This window comes from Molothrus aeneus, chromosome 1, assembly GCF_037042795.1.
Source record: "Molothrus aeneus isolate 106 chromosome 1, BPBGC_Maene_1.0, whole genome shotgun sequence".
Classification (NCBI taxonomy): domain Eukaryota; kingdom Metazoa; phylum Chordata; class Aves; order Passeriformes; family Icteridae; genus Molothrus; species Molothrus aeneus.
Window position 1 is genome coordinate 115,207,517 of NC_089646.1, and position 18,116 is coordinate 115,225,632.

General features: G+C 38.4%; 1 protein-coding gene across 2 annotated transcripts in view; it reads right to left on the reverse strand.

Annotated features, from left to right (window-relative positions):
• NSMAF (neutral sphingomyelinase activation associated factor) overlaps nucleotides 1–17,390 on the reverse strand; it is a 38,731-nt gene extending 21,341 nt beyond the window's left edge. Inside the window, exons 1-10 of one of the 2 annotated variants that reach the window (XM_066563378.1) lie at nucleotides 17,310–17,390; nucleotides 7,642–7,731; nucleotides 7,463–7,541; nucleotides 7,304–7,371; nucleotides 7,182–7,218; nucleotides 4,398–4,448; nucleotides 1,864–1,935; nucleotides 1,453–1,500; nucleotides 1,275–1,327; nucleotides 636–765 (exon numbers count right to left, since the gene is read on the reverse strand). In XM_066563378.1, coding sequence (XP_066419475.1) covers nucleotides 636–765; nucleotides 1,275–1,327; nucleotides 1,453–1,500; nucleotides 1,864–1,935; nucleotides 4,398–4,448; nucleotides 7,182–7,218; nucleotides 7,304–7,371; nucleotides 7,463–7,541; nucleotides 7,642–7,731; nucleotides 17,310–17,362 — 681 coding nt within the window. In that variant the 5' untranslated portion in view covers nucleotides 17,363–17,390. The remainder of the gene's footprint in view (nucleotides 1–635; nucleotides 766–1,274; nucleotides 1,328–1,452; nucleotides 1,501–1,863; nucleotides 1,936–4,397; nucleotides 4,449–7,181; nucleotides 7,219–7,303; nucleotides 7,372–7,462; nucleotides 7,542–7,641; nucleotides 7,732–17,309) is intronic. The other variant, XM_066563386.1, reaches the window with a different exon arrangement.
• Between the last annotated feature and the right edge of the window lie 726 nt (nucleotides 17,391–18,116).

Consider the following 18,116-nt stretch of genomic DNA (forward strand, 5'->3'; position numbering starts at 1 on the left):
GTAATCTCACATGTTGACAAGCAAATTGGAAAAAAAAATTTAAAAATCTGAGAATTAAAGTTTTCTGGTGATTGTGCTGCTGCCATGTCTACACTAAAGGTATTTCACAATATCATAGCTAAGTCAGTGGCCTGCTGAGACAATCACTTCTGTTTCTATGACAAAGTTCCAAAGCAATAATCCATGTGCAACACACACTCAGTTTTCCTCCAGAGAAAGAAATGGTCAGTTTAATAGAAAACCTAGCTAAGAGCTCCCAAAGTAAACTACATATATATAAAGCTCTCACTAAGTTGGAATGGTATCAGACTAAGATTGAGAAATTTATCTTAAATGAAATGTAACAAATAGTGATCTTCAAATATTAATAGAGAATGAGCAAAGGACATTTTGTGCTTTGTCAGTAGGAGGTAAACTTTAAGCAAGTTAGCACAGAATGAAGCCTCACAGAGAGAGATACACTGAATGCAGCAGAGATCAAAGGAAAACCAATGGCCTTCTAAAAATAATTGAAGATAGTTGCCTTGGAGATGTGCTCTATGTGCATTTGAGAGAAAAAGTACAGAGAATTAAAACTGTCTGCTAGCAGGGCAGCGTGCTCACATTGTAAGCAAGACCATCTATGAGGCACTTACAGGATATCCATTAAGAGGCTGGAAGTACAAGTTAGCATCACTAACGCACACATGCCCTGGATTAGTCACCAGTGGCGTCACCATTTCTGCTTTGCATTCCATATGCAGCGTTTCAGAAATGCTTTGAAATCTACAAGTGAAGAAAAGGAGTAAGTTTACCTCCAGTTCTTACTTTGGTAGAGGCACCCTTAAATTACTTAGAAAGGTTTCAGTCAGTTTATAGCCTTGGGACATCAGAATGGGGACTTCACTAAGCCTATTTTACACAGGAATAAAGTTCTTTTTTGGGACCACCACTTTTACAGACACTCCAGAAAGGAACACTGCTACATTCTGCTCCAGTCTCAGGGCAGTAAGTCAGTTGTCTTCTCTAGAACTATAGTTTTATTTGGCATGAACTGATGCCCAATTGCAACAAATTCACAGAGAAATGAACATTTTTGAGACAAAGTAACACATTCATCTTCTCAACACAGAATTTCCTGCTCTACATTCCAGGCGCTTCAAAATACTGATAAGCTAACTCTCTGAATTAGAGAACTTACACTAACTCAACCAGCCATCTAACTATCAGCGCAGTAGACTAATCAACCAACAAGATGAAAATTATTTCCCAGGAGAAAGTGATTAGAAAAGTACCTGTATTTATCAAATGAAGTTCTAGCCAAGCGTGATTGTAATATAGCAGTTATCTAATGTGGAAGGAAAGAAAAGTTAATATGGTATCTGATTCAAATGCAATGAGAAGTTAATTATTAAACACTGATATCACAATTTCATTATTAAGCAGGGATATTAGAAATAATCAGATACTCACCATGGCAGCTTGATCTCCCATCTTATCTAGACAAGAAGCCCTGTAAAGCTAAACAATGAGCTTTAAGTGAAATTGCACAGAGATGTCCCACACAGCTCAGAAGTCAACAAAACAGGAGGGGCTTTAGCATTCTTGGTGATGGCATACTAAAAGATCTATTACAATTTCTTTTTAAAGTAGGAAATATTTATTCACTTCTACTGCCACGTTACTACTTCGCTTAGCATGACCCTGCATACTGACAGCTACTATGGGACACTTACAACAGCTGTCAGAACTAGATGCTGTGTTCAAGTCCACATTTTAAAAACAGATAATCCAAGGTTTTCACCTTGAGTACAAATAAAACTCTACACTAAAAATCAAAAGATGCTGTCATGAACTATGCAGGGATATCAAATAACCACATACCTGATGTAGAGTTTGCACAACATCTCCTACTTTCCAAGCAACATCCAGTTGGAATAAGTGTTCTGTTCTACCCTAAAATTAAAAGTACATTTACTATGAATTAATTTCAAATAGAACTCAGTGGAAAAAAATAAAATTAAAGTAAACAAAATGAAAGACCCCTAAATAATAAAACTCTAAAACCCAGTAAAACTATGCTATTAAAGATTGTGTTATATGCCAAAGATTGCAAAAGCAGATGTTGATCTTTTTTTCTTTACAAATATATCTTCCCTGGGCAAAGCTCTCTGTGCAGTGTTGTTTAATACAATACACCACAATAGCTCTGAAGTGAATAAGTTAATGTAGTGCAAACATCAATAAATGAAAAGTAGTAGCTGTTTTGCCTATTTTAACATCTATTTTAAACACTTGCAAATATAGAACTAGCAAATGACATGTTACATTTTAAACAGCTACTGTATTTCTTATAGATGAAAGACACCAGCCCATCAAATCTTTAAAGACTAGGCTAAAAAAGTTAGTCACTCTCATCTACATAAGTAGTTTTGAGCTGAAAAGATCCCAAATCCAGTCAACAGTCTATTTTGACTAGTCATTCACAAAAGCCTCACTAACACATCAACCAGCTTATGTGGCACACTCATTTTTCTCCTACGAAGTTTTCCCAGCTTTCTTAAGAGTAGTTTTATAGGAGACATTCCTGCTTTTACTTAAGTATATTAAAAGTGTATGGATCAAGTGGCACTAGCTTTACTCACAACTCATATTTAGCAAAGGTTGTTGAATACTTTCATGACCCCTGAATGCAGTATAAAATTGTATCAACATGTTTCTGTAGCATTTTGTGATTTCTCAGGCTAGACTTTAAAAAAAAGCAGCAAAGTGATCAGTAAGACTAAAGCAAGACATCAGTCAGTAGATACAACTGGATTAATTTTAACTGAAGGAAGGACGACATGAAAATCTAGATGATCTTCAGTGTAATGTATGTGATCTGAGCTGAACTGACAGCAATGCAAGAGGAAAGCATGCTTCGAAAAGCAAATGGAACTGGATTATAGGGAGACATTAAATTGAGCAGTAATTTAGATAAAAGCCCTGCAACATTTCACCCAGAGCATTGTTTTTCTTCAACACGAAAAAAACACAGCTCTAAGAAATCCTAGTGAATGGTCTACAAGTATTGCTTACAGCCAACAATGTGACAGTTTATGTGAGCAGTTTCTGTAGCTCTCCAGCCATATTCAAATACAAGAGCTCAGTATTTTATAATTGATCTGAAACAATCAAAGAAAGACATGGAAGATAAAAAGTATTACTCAATTCCAGCACTCAGTGACATATGGAACTGGCAACAATTCAAGTAGAAGATATCTAGTAGCAACAGAAAAAAAATCAGAAAAGATTGAAGGTGAATTAGATTTCTTGTTTCAAAATGCAGAGAAAAAGCTGCACTTCAGTGGAGTAAATTGTGATGGTTAACTGTCAGAAATGTTTTAGCTGTGGATGAACCATAACTTAGAAGAAAATGGAGAGCTTTCCAAACAACCCTTCTGATTCTTTCCTTTTCCACTGTGTTGGCAATAAGGTATTTGTGTTGGAGATAAGGTATTTGTCTGATACTTAATAAATCTTGCACATGTCTGCAAAGCAGATCATAGAAGGACTACAAGACAAAATAGTTTCAACACATGAAGAATTATCAGAATTACAAAAACAAAGAAAAAAACCTTTTAAGTCCTAGTTCAGAGGCAGATCTAATCACAAAACCAACCCAAAGCCCTTGTTGAGAGAACAGAGATCCTCTCTTGTCCCTTTGCTGTCCACTACAGTAATACGGATTTATAGACTCCATCGTTCTTGAAGTTTCCTACTTAAACAAAAACATTGAGAAATATAATTCTATCTTTTTCAACTCTTGGGCAAAAAGTGAATTAACTCTGAAAAATAAAAGTTTTGCATTTGTGTCTAATCTCACAATTTAAGCAAAGAACCTTTACTTGTATGCCTTGAATCCTCCAGGCTCAGAATTGGAGCAGACCGACCCTCTCAGCAGAAAGCAGCCAGGAGCAAGCTCCAATTTCTGCCGTGAGCAGCCTTATCCACCATTTCTTTGAATTGAGAAACACTCAGCTGGGAAATATCAATTAGCAATCTCTCATCTGAGCAGAATCTCAGCAATCTCAGTCTGAGCAGAACTGAGGAGAAGCCACTTAGCCAGGATGCAGTGTCCACTGTACATGAGCACTCAGCTGACAGCTCTGACTGTTGAGCCCATAGAGCTGCACATCAAGATAAATAGCAAGTGTCAAGTCTGCAGCATGTCCTCCAAGAAGTATCAGAAAGCCATCACAGAAGAATTCAGACATGCTTTTTCAATATTTTTTTTAAATATTTTTTTAAAAATATTTTTTTAAAAGCTTCACTGTTGTATTTCTCAAATGATAATTATCTTAACTCTTTCAGAAATGACAACATAAATCCTTACAAAACTCCAGTTTGCTAAAAGCGGTGAAAAAATATATACTTACTCTTACTGTTTTATAGGGTGCAATAACATTTCTTTCTTTAATGAGAAAAACCTGAAAGAATAACAGACATTACAGATTCACACCTTAAAAAAAAATATAATTAATCAGAAGTACTGGTAAATACTAAGAACACTGTTTAAGCAAGCAAAACACTGAGTTGTAATATTCTGCTTTAACTACCCCAGATAAACTGCAGAAAAACAATGAGCTTTTACATCAGCTAACTGCAAGGAGGGCAAAAGTCCAATTTTGTTCAGAGGCTTACTTATACAGTTCATTAGTGAGCTTTTATCCTAATCATATGATCTTCAAGGAGCTACATTCAGAGGGGCAGATCCTTCCCCTCTTTTAGTGGCTCAAGGTTCTGCCCAAACAGGAATTACTCCAGACTGGCAACACGCAACACACCCTGTGCAAACTTTCTCAAATGAATGCCTTTCTTCTGCTGCTAAACATTTCACTTCCAGCTCCAACCACAACGAACACCAGATTTTCTCCCTCATCCAATACCATGCTTTTGAACAGTTTTATTTCTCTGGTGCTAGCCTCATCTCTGAGAATGTCTTTCCTCTCCAAAACCCACATAAAACTACTCTCCTTCTTCAGAACAGTCTCACAATTCTTATAAAAAGACCTGACTGGTAACACACTAATTTGTACGCTGTGCCTTACTATCCACCATCTAAAAGGCAACAAGCCAGAAATAAGTTATGGTTTTGCTGCCTGTACAGAAGGCTCAAATTTGCTAAATCTCAGGCCTAAGCTCAGGACTGGTTCTGAACTAAACAAAATACACTGGACTGCTGTCCTGGGGTGACAACTGCATAACCTACTGTGTTCTACTCCTGGCCCAAGAAACTTGGATGATCACAGGTCCCTTCCCAGTGCCTCAGTTTCCTTCCTATAGGTAGCACACCTGCGGTTCTACACTCCCAGATTCATTCAGAATCCTTCTGGCTGCTACAGCCAGCCTTCCCCATTCCCATCAGCTGACAACAGAGCCAACCTTCAGCCCATGACCGCTCCAAGAAACATCCAGCTAGAACAAAGCAAGTGGCAGGCTTGGAAGCCCATAGGTTCAGCATGCCTCTATAAGTGCTACATTAAAAACAATGGCAATTAGTGCCTTTCATCTGACATCATCATGTACAGACCTGAATCAGGCCATGGGAGAATCAGAATGAGAAATCTGCTTCACATTCATTGCTCTTCTGCAGGATAACTATACTGAGTACTCTACATTACATAAGAAGTAGACATAATAGTTTGGTTTTCTTTACTTGTAAGCTGAGCAAAAACCTAAGCATACTGTATTAATTTCCTATCTCTGGAGGATTTCCCTCAGTTATATCTCAAGAAAAAAATACTGAAATAATACCAAATTATTATTCCTGTTTACTATATTTTAAAGCCATTAGTTCTAAGTTGTCTGTTACATAAGGAAAAGCTGCTTATCCAGCTATGTACTACCAATTTTTTCTGATTCTAAAAGGCAAAGATGTTTAAGATTTTCCAAGTACTCCCTACGTGTGGTTTCCTACAAGGCTAAAATTCTACTTAAAAAACCCATATTTTTAATTACATCATGATCTGCCATAATTTCAACTAGTGACTACTTGACACTTGGAAGTCCATATGCCTTTTATACAAAATACCAGCATTTATGATGCCATTCAAGTATTTCAGAACGTTTCCTCAGAGATAGGAAGATGACTGGCAAGCTACAAATGGAGGAGTGGGGGGTGCTAACCACACTTGCCATCTTAAAACTTAATTCCTCTTTCCTATAAGATGGTTTTTTATAATCCCTTGTTCTTCAAAACATAGAGTAATGATGTATGTTGGAAGCATTGCCTAGAGGAGTTAGAAATACGTTTTTAAAAAATCACTCAGTACATAGAAATCTGCCGACTCAAAAAATAGATTACACAGTATTTTTCACAGAAGCAGTTTCAAAATGAAATTAAATATACTGGTTACTACAACACAAACCACAAACTTCTCTGGCATAGACAGTATTAAATGCTTGAGTTTGTTTTTGACTGCAACAGGACATAACAAAGTAAGGCTATCAATTTTGGGCATTGGTAAAGACAGATTTTAGAAATAAACGAGGATATTTAAAATTGTATTCCCTGCCTCAACTCTGTTCTATCCTGAAAGAACACATGAACTTTTTTTTTTCTTTTAACTTTTGCAGCTTTGGAACACTTATCAACTGAAACTTACAAAAATTTAAAGTGTATCCCCTTGGTTAACTCTAAGATTGAATACATCCACAATCACAACTCTTGACTGAAACTTTAATATTTCAGGACACCTTCTGAAAACTATTTGGTGGACACACAGCACAGTCCAGAGTTTTCACAAAGGTGAACTGCAGGGACCGAGATGGCTTTGCCATTACCCCAAAATGCTGCAGAAAGTAGATGAAAGCAGTGCAAGAAAATCAAACTAAAGATGATCAATAAAGTTTTATTACAGTCTATTCTCCTTTTTCATTCAATTCCAAGGTTTCCCTAAGCTCCATTATAAAATGCACAGGGCAAAAATGTTCAGTTTATTAAATTAATGAATAAATTAAGTCATTAACAGTTCGCAATTTCCAGCATCAACAGATTCACATTAATGCTAAGTTTTTGACACTAATTAGTTTTGTTTTCAGTTAAATTCCCACTCTTAGATTATAGCTTTGAGGAAAAATACCATTAAGGAACATAAGCTTGCTCATTTATGTAACCTCACCCATTTATACATCAAGAATCTATTATATGCATGTCTTACCTGGCTACATACAACAGAAATTCCCCCAGGTGTATTCCTGAAATGTAAATAAGATATTTGAAATTATGGAAATTTGGGCTTTAAAGGAAGTTAAATACATAGAGTATTCCAGATTTGCCTACCTTGTGAAAGGGTTATTTGCTTCATTATCTTCTGGGGCTTTTATACTACTGCAATCCCGCAATGGTATCTGCAGCAAGTCATAAAAATACATGGTATTTCTTAAAAGCTTTTTAAAGAGAATCTTTAGTTACCAAGAAATTTAAGTTTGCACTGCTTACCTTGATAATAGGCTGGATATTGTCATCTGGTTCAAAAATAATTGACTTAGAACAGATTTTTAGGGAGCCTCTGAATTTTCTAAAAGGAACAACAAAAATAAAAAAAAAGTTGTGCATATGTTCAAGATTCATGAGCCTAGAATCACTCCAAAAGGTGAAAGTATGCAAGACTTTTGTACCTTTCATCTTTGGAATCTTTATTTATAATATGATTAGCTGTGTGCTGCTCAAAGTAATATTCTTCCAAGTTCAGAAGAAGCAGCGAAAACCTACAAATTAAAAATAAAAATATTTTATTCTAAGAGAAAATACCATAACAGTTAGTACTCTTAATAAAACATTTCGGGTGTTCGGAAAGTTTTCTCTGATCTCTTTGCTGCGCTCCACACCCCAATAATGAATTAATTTAACTTTTTAAAATAACAACCTATATGGAAATTTGTGTACATGTGAAGATCAACAAATTCTCTTCCAACATATATAAGGTTAGATATTTGATTCTGATGTCTTAGATGGAAACTATTCTAATATAACCAGGCTTTCTGCTTTAGCCCTGATCAATGTATGCCAGGCAAAATATGCAATGACACAAAAAGGAAGGGCAGGAATTAATCACTTAGAACAGATGGAATTAGATTGTTTTGAAGCAAAGCCAAATTAAACTGGTCTAAAATGTTAAGTGAAAACACTGGCACAGATTTTACAACATGAGTGCGTCACTCAATGGATGCCCTCTGAGGAAGCATTACCCTCCTCACCAACCACATTTTGTACTTCCTCCACACCTCTGTTCAGCCCCCAGGAAGCCTTTTTATGGACTAATGTGATTAACAACAGACCTCATCAACAACAAAACAAAAATAGGAAACTGAAGTCTTTGAAAATATTTAATTGCAGGATCATAGTAATGCCAGTGTTGGTACCAAACAAATGCAAATAGGCCAGATTAGGGGGAACATGGAAATGCCTTCTCTACCAACTTAAGTAAAACCACTGCAAGTGATCAAAACTCAACAATTTTCTAACAGGGTGAACACTCAGTCACTGAGTGTTTCAGTGTAGAGAATGCCAGTGGATATTGGCACAGCAGGAGAAGCAAAAACAACCTCAGTTGGAAGTACAACTTGTTTGTGTGCAGTGCTGATCTGAACTGCACAAGTACTTAGTATTTATTTACACCCATATTTTGAGCTTTTTGTACTTCATTCATAATGTGCTTCACTAGAAATGCCTGTGAAGACACTAATAAACACCAAGTATCCCCAGAGTAGTATTCAAACAGCAGTAAATGTCAGGAGTTCACAAAATGAACTGAGTGAATCAAATAGCCTGTTCATTAAAAAAGCATATTTCACAATGGAAAAAATAACATTATTCAAAATATATCTTGTACACTTAAAGATTGTGTTGTGGTTGTTATCTTAAACAGAACATAACAATACAGGTTTTACTGCAACTACAAGTAACAGTGGCTCTATATACGCAAAACTGTGTTTCCAAGATACCTTGTCTTACCGCTCTGCTGCTTTTTTAAAATGGCCTTATCTTAACTTTCCTTTCTTGAAAACAGTTTTTTTATTATCCCATTTTGCTGGTCTTGGCTTGGTTTTCTTTGCAGTATCTACTACGGGGCTTTGTTTTGGATTTGTGCTGAAAACTGTTGATAATTCAATGATTTAAGCACTGAGTGTGTTTAAACAGAGTCAAGGCCTTTTCTGCTTCATCCCACTCTGCCAGCGAGGAAGGTGAAGGTGCACAAGGAGTTGGCAGGGGACACAGCCAGGACAGCTGACCCCAACTGATCATGGGTTATTCTCTGCCATATGGAATTATACTCAGTAACTGTGGGGAAGCTACTATGTTTCATATCCTATTATATCCCATTTTCCAACATATTATCCAGTTGAAATCATCCAGGACAAACTCAGAACTTCCAATTTTACAAACGCAGATCTTGCAAGTTCTATCATAGATGGATGTATAAAGAGCAATTCACCAGTAAAATGCTCTTCTTTCTAGTATGTATAAGCACACTACATATACTATACATATAAATATTATTATTATTTAAGTAATAAAAGTATAAAAGTCAAGAATAAAGTTAGCACCCAGGTTTGTTTGAAAAAATCTATTCTCCTTCATCAGGAAACAGCCACTATTGACATAGAGAACATGAGCTTCAGAGAAATGGCATTTATGGTCCCACAATTAATTTTTTTCCAAGAAAACTATAATGCCTGCTCAATAGAATTAATTTCTGAAATTATTCATGCTTGAGCTCTTTCTTTTATCTCCACCAATTCTTTTAACAAACTCCTCACATGTTTATATTCTTTCCAAATTCACCTGATGACAGCACTGGTATTTACTAGATTTTTAAGATTTTAGGTAATGCAGGCATCCCTCATGTATTCAAGACAAGCTACGTTTTTGTATCAAAACATTGGCTATTATTCTCAGTAACTATAATATACTCAACATAAGCCAAAATACATAAAACAAGAGTTCTCTTTGAAATTTTTCATTATAACCACCTCTATGAAACTATTGTATCTTTGTGTGCTTGTCACTTTATAAATCAATTCACCTTTCCAAAACCAGAAGCTGTAGGCAAAGATTTGAGGTATTCTTTCCCCAGCATAACACTTAACTGCTGCTGAACCAGATGGTGTCATGAAGGAAAAAAAAAAGAAAAAGTAAATATATGCACAAAAACTCAAGATAAACTCTTTATATAGCTAAATAGGTAGTGTGGGGAAACTGTAGGTTTACTCCTTTTTAAATACCATGTTTGCTAGCAGTATCCAGTTTATCCTTCTGCTATTCTGTGTCTCTTCCACATGAGCACTCATTCTCCAGGCTTACAGAGACAGCAGTGCTGTAGAGCTTCTTGCTAGAGACCAGCAACCTCCTGTGCAATGATCTCCTGCTCGCTGACCTCAGCTTTGCTGTCTGGAAAATGCGTTGTAAGGCTAAGGCTGTGCTGGAAGCTATTAAAGCATTTTTCCTCAAAAACTGTCCATCATATAGGATAAGTACATTTTGCATATTTATCTTCCCCTCCCACTCTCTGCAGAGCCTTCCATGTAGTTCTGAAGCCTCTTGCTAGCATTTCTACGCTTGTTGCTACTCTACTTGCAAGTTCACTTACTCCAACTGCATTTTCCTGTATTTTCAGGCTGCAACAAGTCACTTCTGCAGGCAGACCGAGCCCAGATATCAAATCTCCACAAATGTCACAAAAACTGCTCCTTTTTAAATTAATATGATACCATAAGTGAAAGCAAAATTTTCAGACTTGCATCTCACTACTGGCTAACAAATCTAGACCAGTTCAAGTTACTGCTAATAATGAACTCTGAAGATTATGATGCGTGATCTCTGGAATAACCTTCTGGAATTTCTCAACTCATCTTAGTCTTTATTGCTCAAGTATTTAAATTTAATTTGCCTGTGTTAATGATCCATAGAGTTGTCAAAGAAAAGTCAAATTTCATCACGTGTTACTAGAGTACAGCCAGCTTTTTATCTTCACAGAAGTAGTATCTTTCACATAAATAAACAGAGCCTCTGATAGTTACTGTATTAACAGGGTCCCTCTGGAGAACCATCACTGCACATAATGATGCTTCAGGCTTGCTGGGAGGTTTAACAAGTATCTACAGATAGCAAGGGCACAGATCAGCCTCTGGCATGCTGCATAAGTAGGCAAACAGTACTGTGAAGGCCTGAAAAAACCAGGATATCAATCATAATAGCTATAAAATTACAGCAATGGGGATCTTCAAAGTGCAACTAAGCAGTTGGGCTTTGGGCTGACTGCCTTCCAAAGAGCTAAAGGAAGTATGCCAAAGACACTTGTGATACCAAGATGACCGGCACACCAAATTTATATACTATCAAAACTGCTGTGTGGTTCTACAACAAGAATTGGTATGCATACATTTAAAATTAAAATTTAGCATACTTTTAAAATAGTAACTTAATTCTGCACATGACAGGAAGACTTAAAAAAAAATCAACAAGTAACAGTAGGCAGAGAATGCATGAGGTACCCTGTATAAGAAACTGGTTAAACCTGTAAGAGTTGAAAACTATTTTGGTTTTCAGCCACTGAGCAGCTGTACTGTTCCCAGTGCTGTGTAATTAACAGCACACACTGTAAGCCTATGACTTTATCACACTGACCTGCAATAGCAACCTGGATCAAAAAAATCAATGCCAACACAAGTAACAATAAGTAAGTCTGTGCCCAGTCTACCCTTCCTTGCCTTCAAGTCTGATCCCAAGATGTAAAAAACCCCTCAATCTAAGCAGTTAGTCACGCAAATCAAAAGTTTTAACTGGTAAGGTACAAAAATGCTTTGGTATCTAAAATGAAAAAGGGTTTTGATTTTTTTTCCGCTTTTAAATTATCTGCAAGAAGCAGCATCTAAAAAAACCCCCACCAAATAAATCAATAAACAACCAAAGCTCAGTTCTGGTTCTTACATATTTCGTAGGAGATCCCTTCAAGTTTCTATTAAACACCTTTGCCTGGTGCTCTAAAACTTTGTATTCCTGTAATACAGTAACAAACAAATATCACAAACAGAAAAGGAAACAGTTTGAGACATTTTTCTTATTACCAGCAAGTGGTAATTTTGATTCATTTTCAAAATTAATAGCCCAGTTGTTAATCAAAACTTCCCAAATATAAATAATTAATGAGTTTTTATTAAAAATCTACTTAGAGAAAGGTAATGCTACAGCTTGGAAAGCAACTCAAATACCTGTTGACAAAAAATCCTTTGAAATCCAGCAATAAAACTCACACCTTAAAGTTTATTACAGGATGTTTTTATGCTTACGCCCTAATAAAGGCAGGTTTATGCCCACAAATGTTGTTGCCACTATGCTATTCAATGGTTTGCAACACACTGATTAAGTCAGTAAGCCACAGGCATGTCTTCAGGGATCATTGACCATTTTTTTTTTCTTCTACAATGAACTTGACATACTAGGCCATCCAAAAAAAAAAAAAAAAAGCCAACATGTTCTGAAAATGACACAGAGACAAATTAGACAAGATTTTCAAAAAAGTTGAAACCCCATGAAGGTAGCTGTAAGGGTTGAGAGTCTGCAAGATGTTCAATGCCTTATACTATAGCCTCTTAACAGTCCAGCCTTTATCCTCAACGTCTCACCAACAGCAAACAAAGCTTCAGAGAACTTCCAAGATGACTGTATTTTCTTACTACATGTAATATTTGAAAAATAGAAATTGAAGGAAAAAAAAAAGCGGCTTCAGTAGCTTTGCTGGTCCCACACTCTTGTAATGCTTTAAAAACTACTTCCAGTTGTGGAGAACAGCCAATTTTGACTTAAAAAGTTATCACACTAGCAGACAGGCCATAATACAAGCTTCTATTCAGAACTGCGGAGTTTTCCCAGGATAGTTTTGTACATGGAAGGGTACATGGAACACCAGAAACAGTATCAGGAGAATGGGTCAGGCACAAGAACAAGGTGGTCAGGAAGAAGACTTTACTTAGGGAATGTAGCAAACCCACATAGCCTATCTTCTTGCTATCAAGAGATGCTAGGAAAGAGGCAGTTTCACTTTCCAGTGTAAAATACATCAGTAGCCACCTCTACACTATGGCAAAGCCTTGAGCTTTAGAGTGGGTGGAAAGGCACTTGCATTAAACCTGAGGTGTAACACTGTAAGTTCTGCGTCCAAAAATCAACAGCAGCAGCATCTTGGAGAGGGAAGAAAGAAGAACATGCTAGATAAGGGAATATCTTTTATTATAACAACTCACACAGCTGGAAAAACCAACACCACCAACTTAAATAACACAAGGAGTCTCCCAGATCCAAAATGGAAAAAAGATTTTCAGCCATAGTTGTGCCTGTCTGTCCGAGGGTGTATGTTGGGGCAGTGGGAGCTACAGCAAGGGATGATCACACATCACACACATCTCTACATCCCCTCAGGCAACTTTAATGGAGGCTTTAAGAGCTTTTGTGCTGGAACACCTTCAATCCCCACACAGTGTTAAAAGTATACAGAATTTGGTAAAGAGTTAATCTTTTAACAGTCTATAAGGAGCTGTTTGAGCTTAAAAGATAAGCACCTATACTTAAGGGAAGAGGCAAATTAAAGCATGCCAACATAATTTAGCTTGAAGACCTATTTCAAATTCCTGTCTTTGTATAGTCCCAGAAAGATTATATTAAGAATAACTGAAAAATTCATATGCCAGTCAGTGGGAAGGTATTTTCTTATGAAGGGAATCAGTATTCCTTTGAGAAGCAGCTCCAGGTAAAAAAAAAGAAAAAGGTAACCATCTTGCCAAGAAAAACAGAACTCACTTCCTTTTTCAAAGAACTGGCATATAATTGTCACTCAGAAAAGGTCTGAGGAATATGAGTCAAGAACACACCCAAGATGCATAAGAAAACTCGGCACTAAGTAGCAAGAAAACACTTGCAAGACTTCAGCTTGTATGATGTCATTCCCAATACACAAGGTTTGGGAACCCAAAGGCACCCACACATTCCTAGCATTGTTCTGAGTATGCAGCCAAGAAGCCAATCACCCTTTACAAACTACAACCTGGGGTTTCTAACTCCTGCCAAGATGCTACAAAATATCCTCCAAACAAAAGTGTGCTGCATCAGGCTTAGTCTACTTGAGAATTTTACTGTTCCTCTGCTTGATGTGCATGTCCCTCTATACTTCAGTCTGCAAAACACTCAGACATTCGACAACATCTGGGGGAAAAAAAAAGAAAACAAAACAAGTCCACAGTTTTTTCATATACCAGTTTCACCTACCAGCTGAAGCACTGGACTTATTCAAACTGGATACAGGAATGAACATGCAGGGACCAGTGCCTTGGCAAAATCCTGTTTATAGCACCCAGGAAAGGTATCCATTGATCCTGCTTTAAATTCATAATCTGTGATTGAAGCCTTACTATTTTTGTCCTTTCATCAGAAAAGCACATGCTGGCAATCTACTTGGACACGGGTTTCAAGTGGCTGATCCAACACACCTTGCACAATCACTTAACCTGAAACTAGAAGTACAGTCCTGATAACAGAAGGAAATTGTCAGGGCTGAAAAAGCAGGGTAGCCCAATCTAGCAGCAGCACACAGCTATGCAAAACCAACTCTAAAATTAAACCTCCTCCCAACAAGAACAAATTATCTGTAAGCCAGCTGTAGGACTCATTTGCTGATCTTTGGATAAAAGCCTTCATTATACATATTTTATCTCAAGAGAGTAAGATAAGGCTACTGACTAAAAAAAAAAAAAAAAAAATATATATAAATCCAATGCCCAAGCAACCATCACACCAAAGATCCATCTGCAGCACCTACATGCTGCCAGGAGGTTGCTTCATGTGAGTGATGTTTCCAGCAAAGAGATGAACCCCTCACAGAGGAAGCCAAGCAGGGTGCAAGACAAACCATCAGCACTGCATTGAGAGTCCCCATACCAAGTGTTTACACTTGTCTGCATTTGGGCATACTGCCAGCAGAAGTGAGAAATCAGTTTATAAAGAAAGCAACAACCTGAGCAAAACACCACATCATCTAATTTGATGTTTTGTAACTAAATTGCTTGAAAAAAAGGATTGCTGTTCATGAAGGATGAATATTTGGGGGATTAAATAAACTGTCCTGGACAGAGAACATTTCAGCATTTTCTTGTTTTCTTCTAGAAAATGGCATATAGTCAGAAAAGAAGGTTTATGTAACTAGATATTAAAGTGGACTAATTAGTTAAGAAGAAATATTTTTTTCAGATCACTTAAAACTAATCTGATCTGCCTTCCCTCCAAAGCAACTGCATAAGAAGATTAACTTCTTACTTACCAAGTTTCACACTACTCTTAACTGGAACTTTTACAGCATAAAGTTTTGTAGAAAGCAACGTTCAAGTAACAAAAAACCAAAAAAAAATCCCAACAAACCCCAAACCAAAACACACATCAAATGCAGTTGCCACAAAATTTTAGAAGTCCTGTTCATTTCACTAGGAAATATCTTCCCCAAGGATACAAAGATCAAGCAAAGCTTTCAAGCAGAAGTTGGTGTCTCTAACAGCTACCCAGTTCCTAGGGAAAAAATTCTCAGAACCTGTCCCTTCAATTAAGTCATAACACTGTTTTTTTCTGTTTTAAGATAGAACTATAAGGACAACACACAACAAAAATACAGTGTTTCTGATAATTCTAAGCTCAAAATATTTTAAATCGCTTAAATGCTTTTAAGATTTCCTACTTGAGAAAAGCACAGGAAAACAGGGAGAGGGAGGGACCTGATATAGGGTACAAAACATGTAAATTTACTTAGATTTTGCACTAATATCAATTGTTAGGTAAGGGGAAGAAACAGAGAAATGGGTTTGCAGATACAGGAAAAGCTGCCAGTGCAAATGAGAATAAGACTGACCTTTCATAAACTGCTCAAATTACAAGCTCAAATAATAAGATCCTGATATGCTTTCAAGTAGGAGTAAAGAAAAAAGTTCTCATCAACAACAGTAGATCAGTAATACTGACATTGATATGCTGAGTTTGTTCTCAGGGCTTTTTAGAAGAGATTTGGACCCTATTTAGGTTCTCTGGGACAAGTCTGATTTTTGGCCATTTTTAGCTTTCAAAAAAAAAGGCTATTTACATTAAATCCATAACGCAGCTCACACAGTCATTTTACTTAGTTTTCCTACAATTACAATAAAAAATATTTATCTTTTCCTTCGATACTGGAAGTTTGTCCTTTCTGCCTGCAGTCCCTTACACACACCTGATACCACAGCAGAGCCCCAAAGGAACAAGATATACAAGAAGACAAAACGTGATCCAGAACACATCTGTACTTAAAAAAAAAACCAAACAAAAAACCAAAAAAACCAAAACACTTCAGAGGATGTGGTAGCTTCATAGGCTGTATAGCTATGAATCAGAATTTATATGGGCAGAGTGAGTCCAGCTCTCCATCATGTGGTTTTCTCATCAACAATAAACAGTGCTGTGTAACCAGCAGAGACTTGCAGCAGGAATTTGCGCAGGGCTCACACGGGACCAGCCTGCTGTTTCCCTGGTTCCCGCAGCAGGAGACACCTGGGGATCCCTGTTCCCCCCAGAGAAGGGGGTGTCCTACTGTGTAACCCATGCCGACCTACTGCTCCCACAGAGATCTCCTATGTGGAAATGTTAGGCTTGCAAAAGATTTTGAAACTTTTTGACAAGACAGATACAGTGAAGCCAGGCAAAAGGAAGTGGGACACTACCTAAAAATAAGAGAGTAAATTCAGGATACACTCAAGCACGTATGATAAGCCTTTGTTGTACGTTCAGAAACAAAACAAAGATTACAGTCAGCAAACAGGAGCGCGTAAATTGAATTTAACGCTTTAAAGAGACAACACAGAGTCTGTAATTTAAGGGCTGACAGTACACTGACTATAGTGTTCAGGAAAAAAAAAAGGAAAAAATATCACAACAAACTACAACGAACAACAGTGAAGCACAGCTCCATGCCACAAGCGCAACTGAGAACAAACTAATAAACAAAAATTTACAAGACGCTATTTTTCATGCAATTTATGCAAGGCAAGCAGCATTCCTGTTTTTCCAGGTCCTTTCTACACCCTTTTCAGCCTTAACTCAGGGGACCCATCAGCCACCTGACGTCCACAGTGACAACAGCGAGGGCAGCACAGCGCCCGCGCTCTCCTCCCTGCGCCGCGGCCTCTCTGGAGGCCCCGCCGCCCGCAGCTCCGCCGGGCCCTCCGAGGGGCCGGGGCCGAGGGGGAGCGGCCGGGGCCGGTGGGGCAGTGCCGCTCACCTCTCCTTGGAGTACAGCTCCCGCTCCAGCCGCCGCCTGCGGATGAAAGCCATGGAGCCGAGCCGCCGGTGCCGCCGCCACAGCAGGCCGGGCCGGGCCAGGCCGCGCCTCAGGGAGGCGGGGAGAGCGGGCCGGCCGCGGCCGTAGCCGGGCTGGGGAGCCCGGCCCGCCCCATTTGTGCCGCCGGAGAGGCGGGGGGAGGCGGCACAGGGAGAAGGCCGGGGAAGCGGAGACAGTCGGCGCCGAGGGTTCTGCGCCCTCGCCCGGGCTGCGGTGTCTCTGCGGGCCTTCGGGGCCTCCGCGGCGCACACGGAGGGAAGGGCACGGTGTATTGCATTGCGAAACAACTGCCTTACGTGGACTAAAATAAAAGTTTTGAATGTAGTGCCACTGCAGTGAGATCATTGTGCCCGTAATGCGTGCGACAGAAGCTGTCCAGGCAGGAGGTGTTCAAAGCCCGGAATCACAGAACGCGCGGAGCTGGAAGGGATCCAACTCCCTGCCCTGCACGGGGCATCCCCAGGAGTCACAGCCTGCACTGAGAGCATTGTCCGAACGCCTCTGGAACTCTGTCAGGCTTGGGACTGTGACCGCTTCCTTGGGGAGCCTGTTCCAGTGCCCAACCACCCCCTGGCTAAACAACCTTTTCCTCATACTCAACCTAAACCTCCCCTGACTCAGCTTCATGCCGTTTGTTCAAGTCCTATCACTGTCTAGAAAGACCTCTATGGAAAGAGGAGTGTGAAAAACGCCAATCACTTGTTTTTAAAATTTTAAAAATTTAATAGTAATAAATGGTTATAAAAA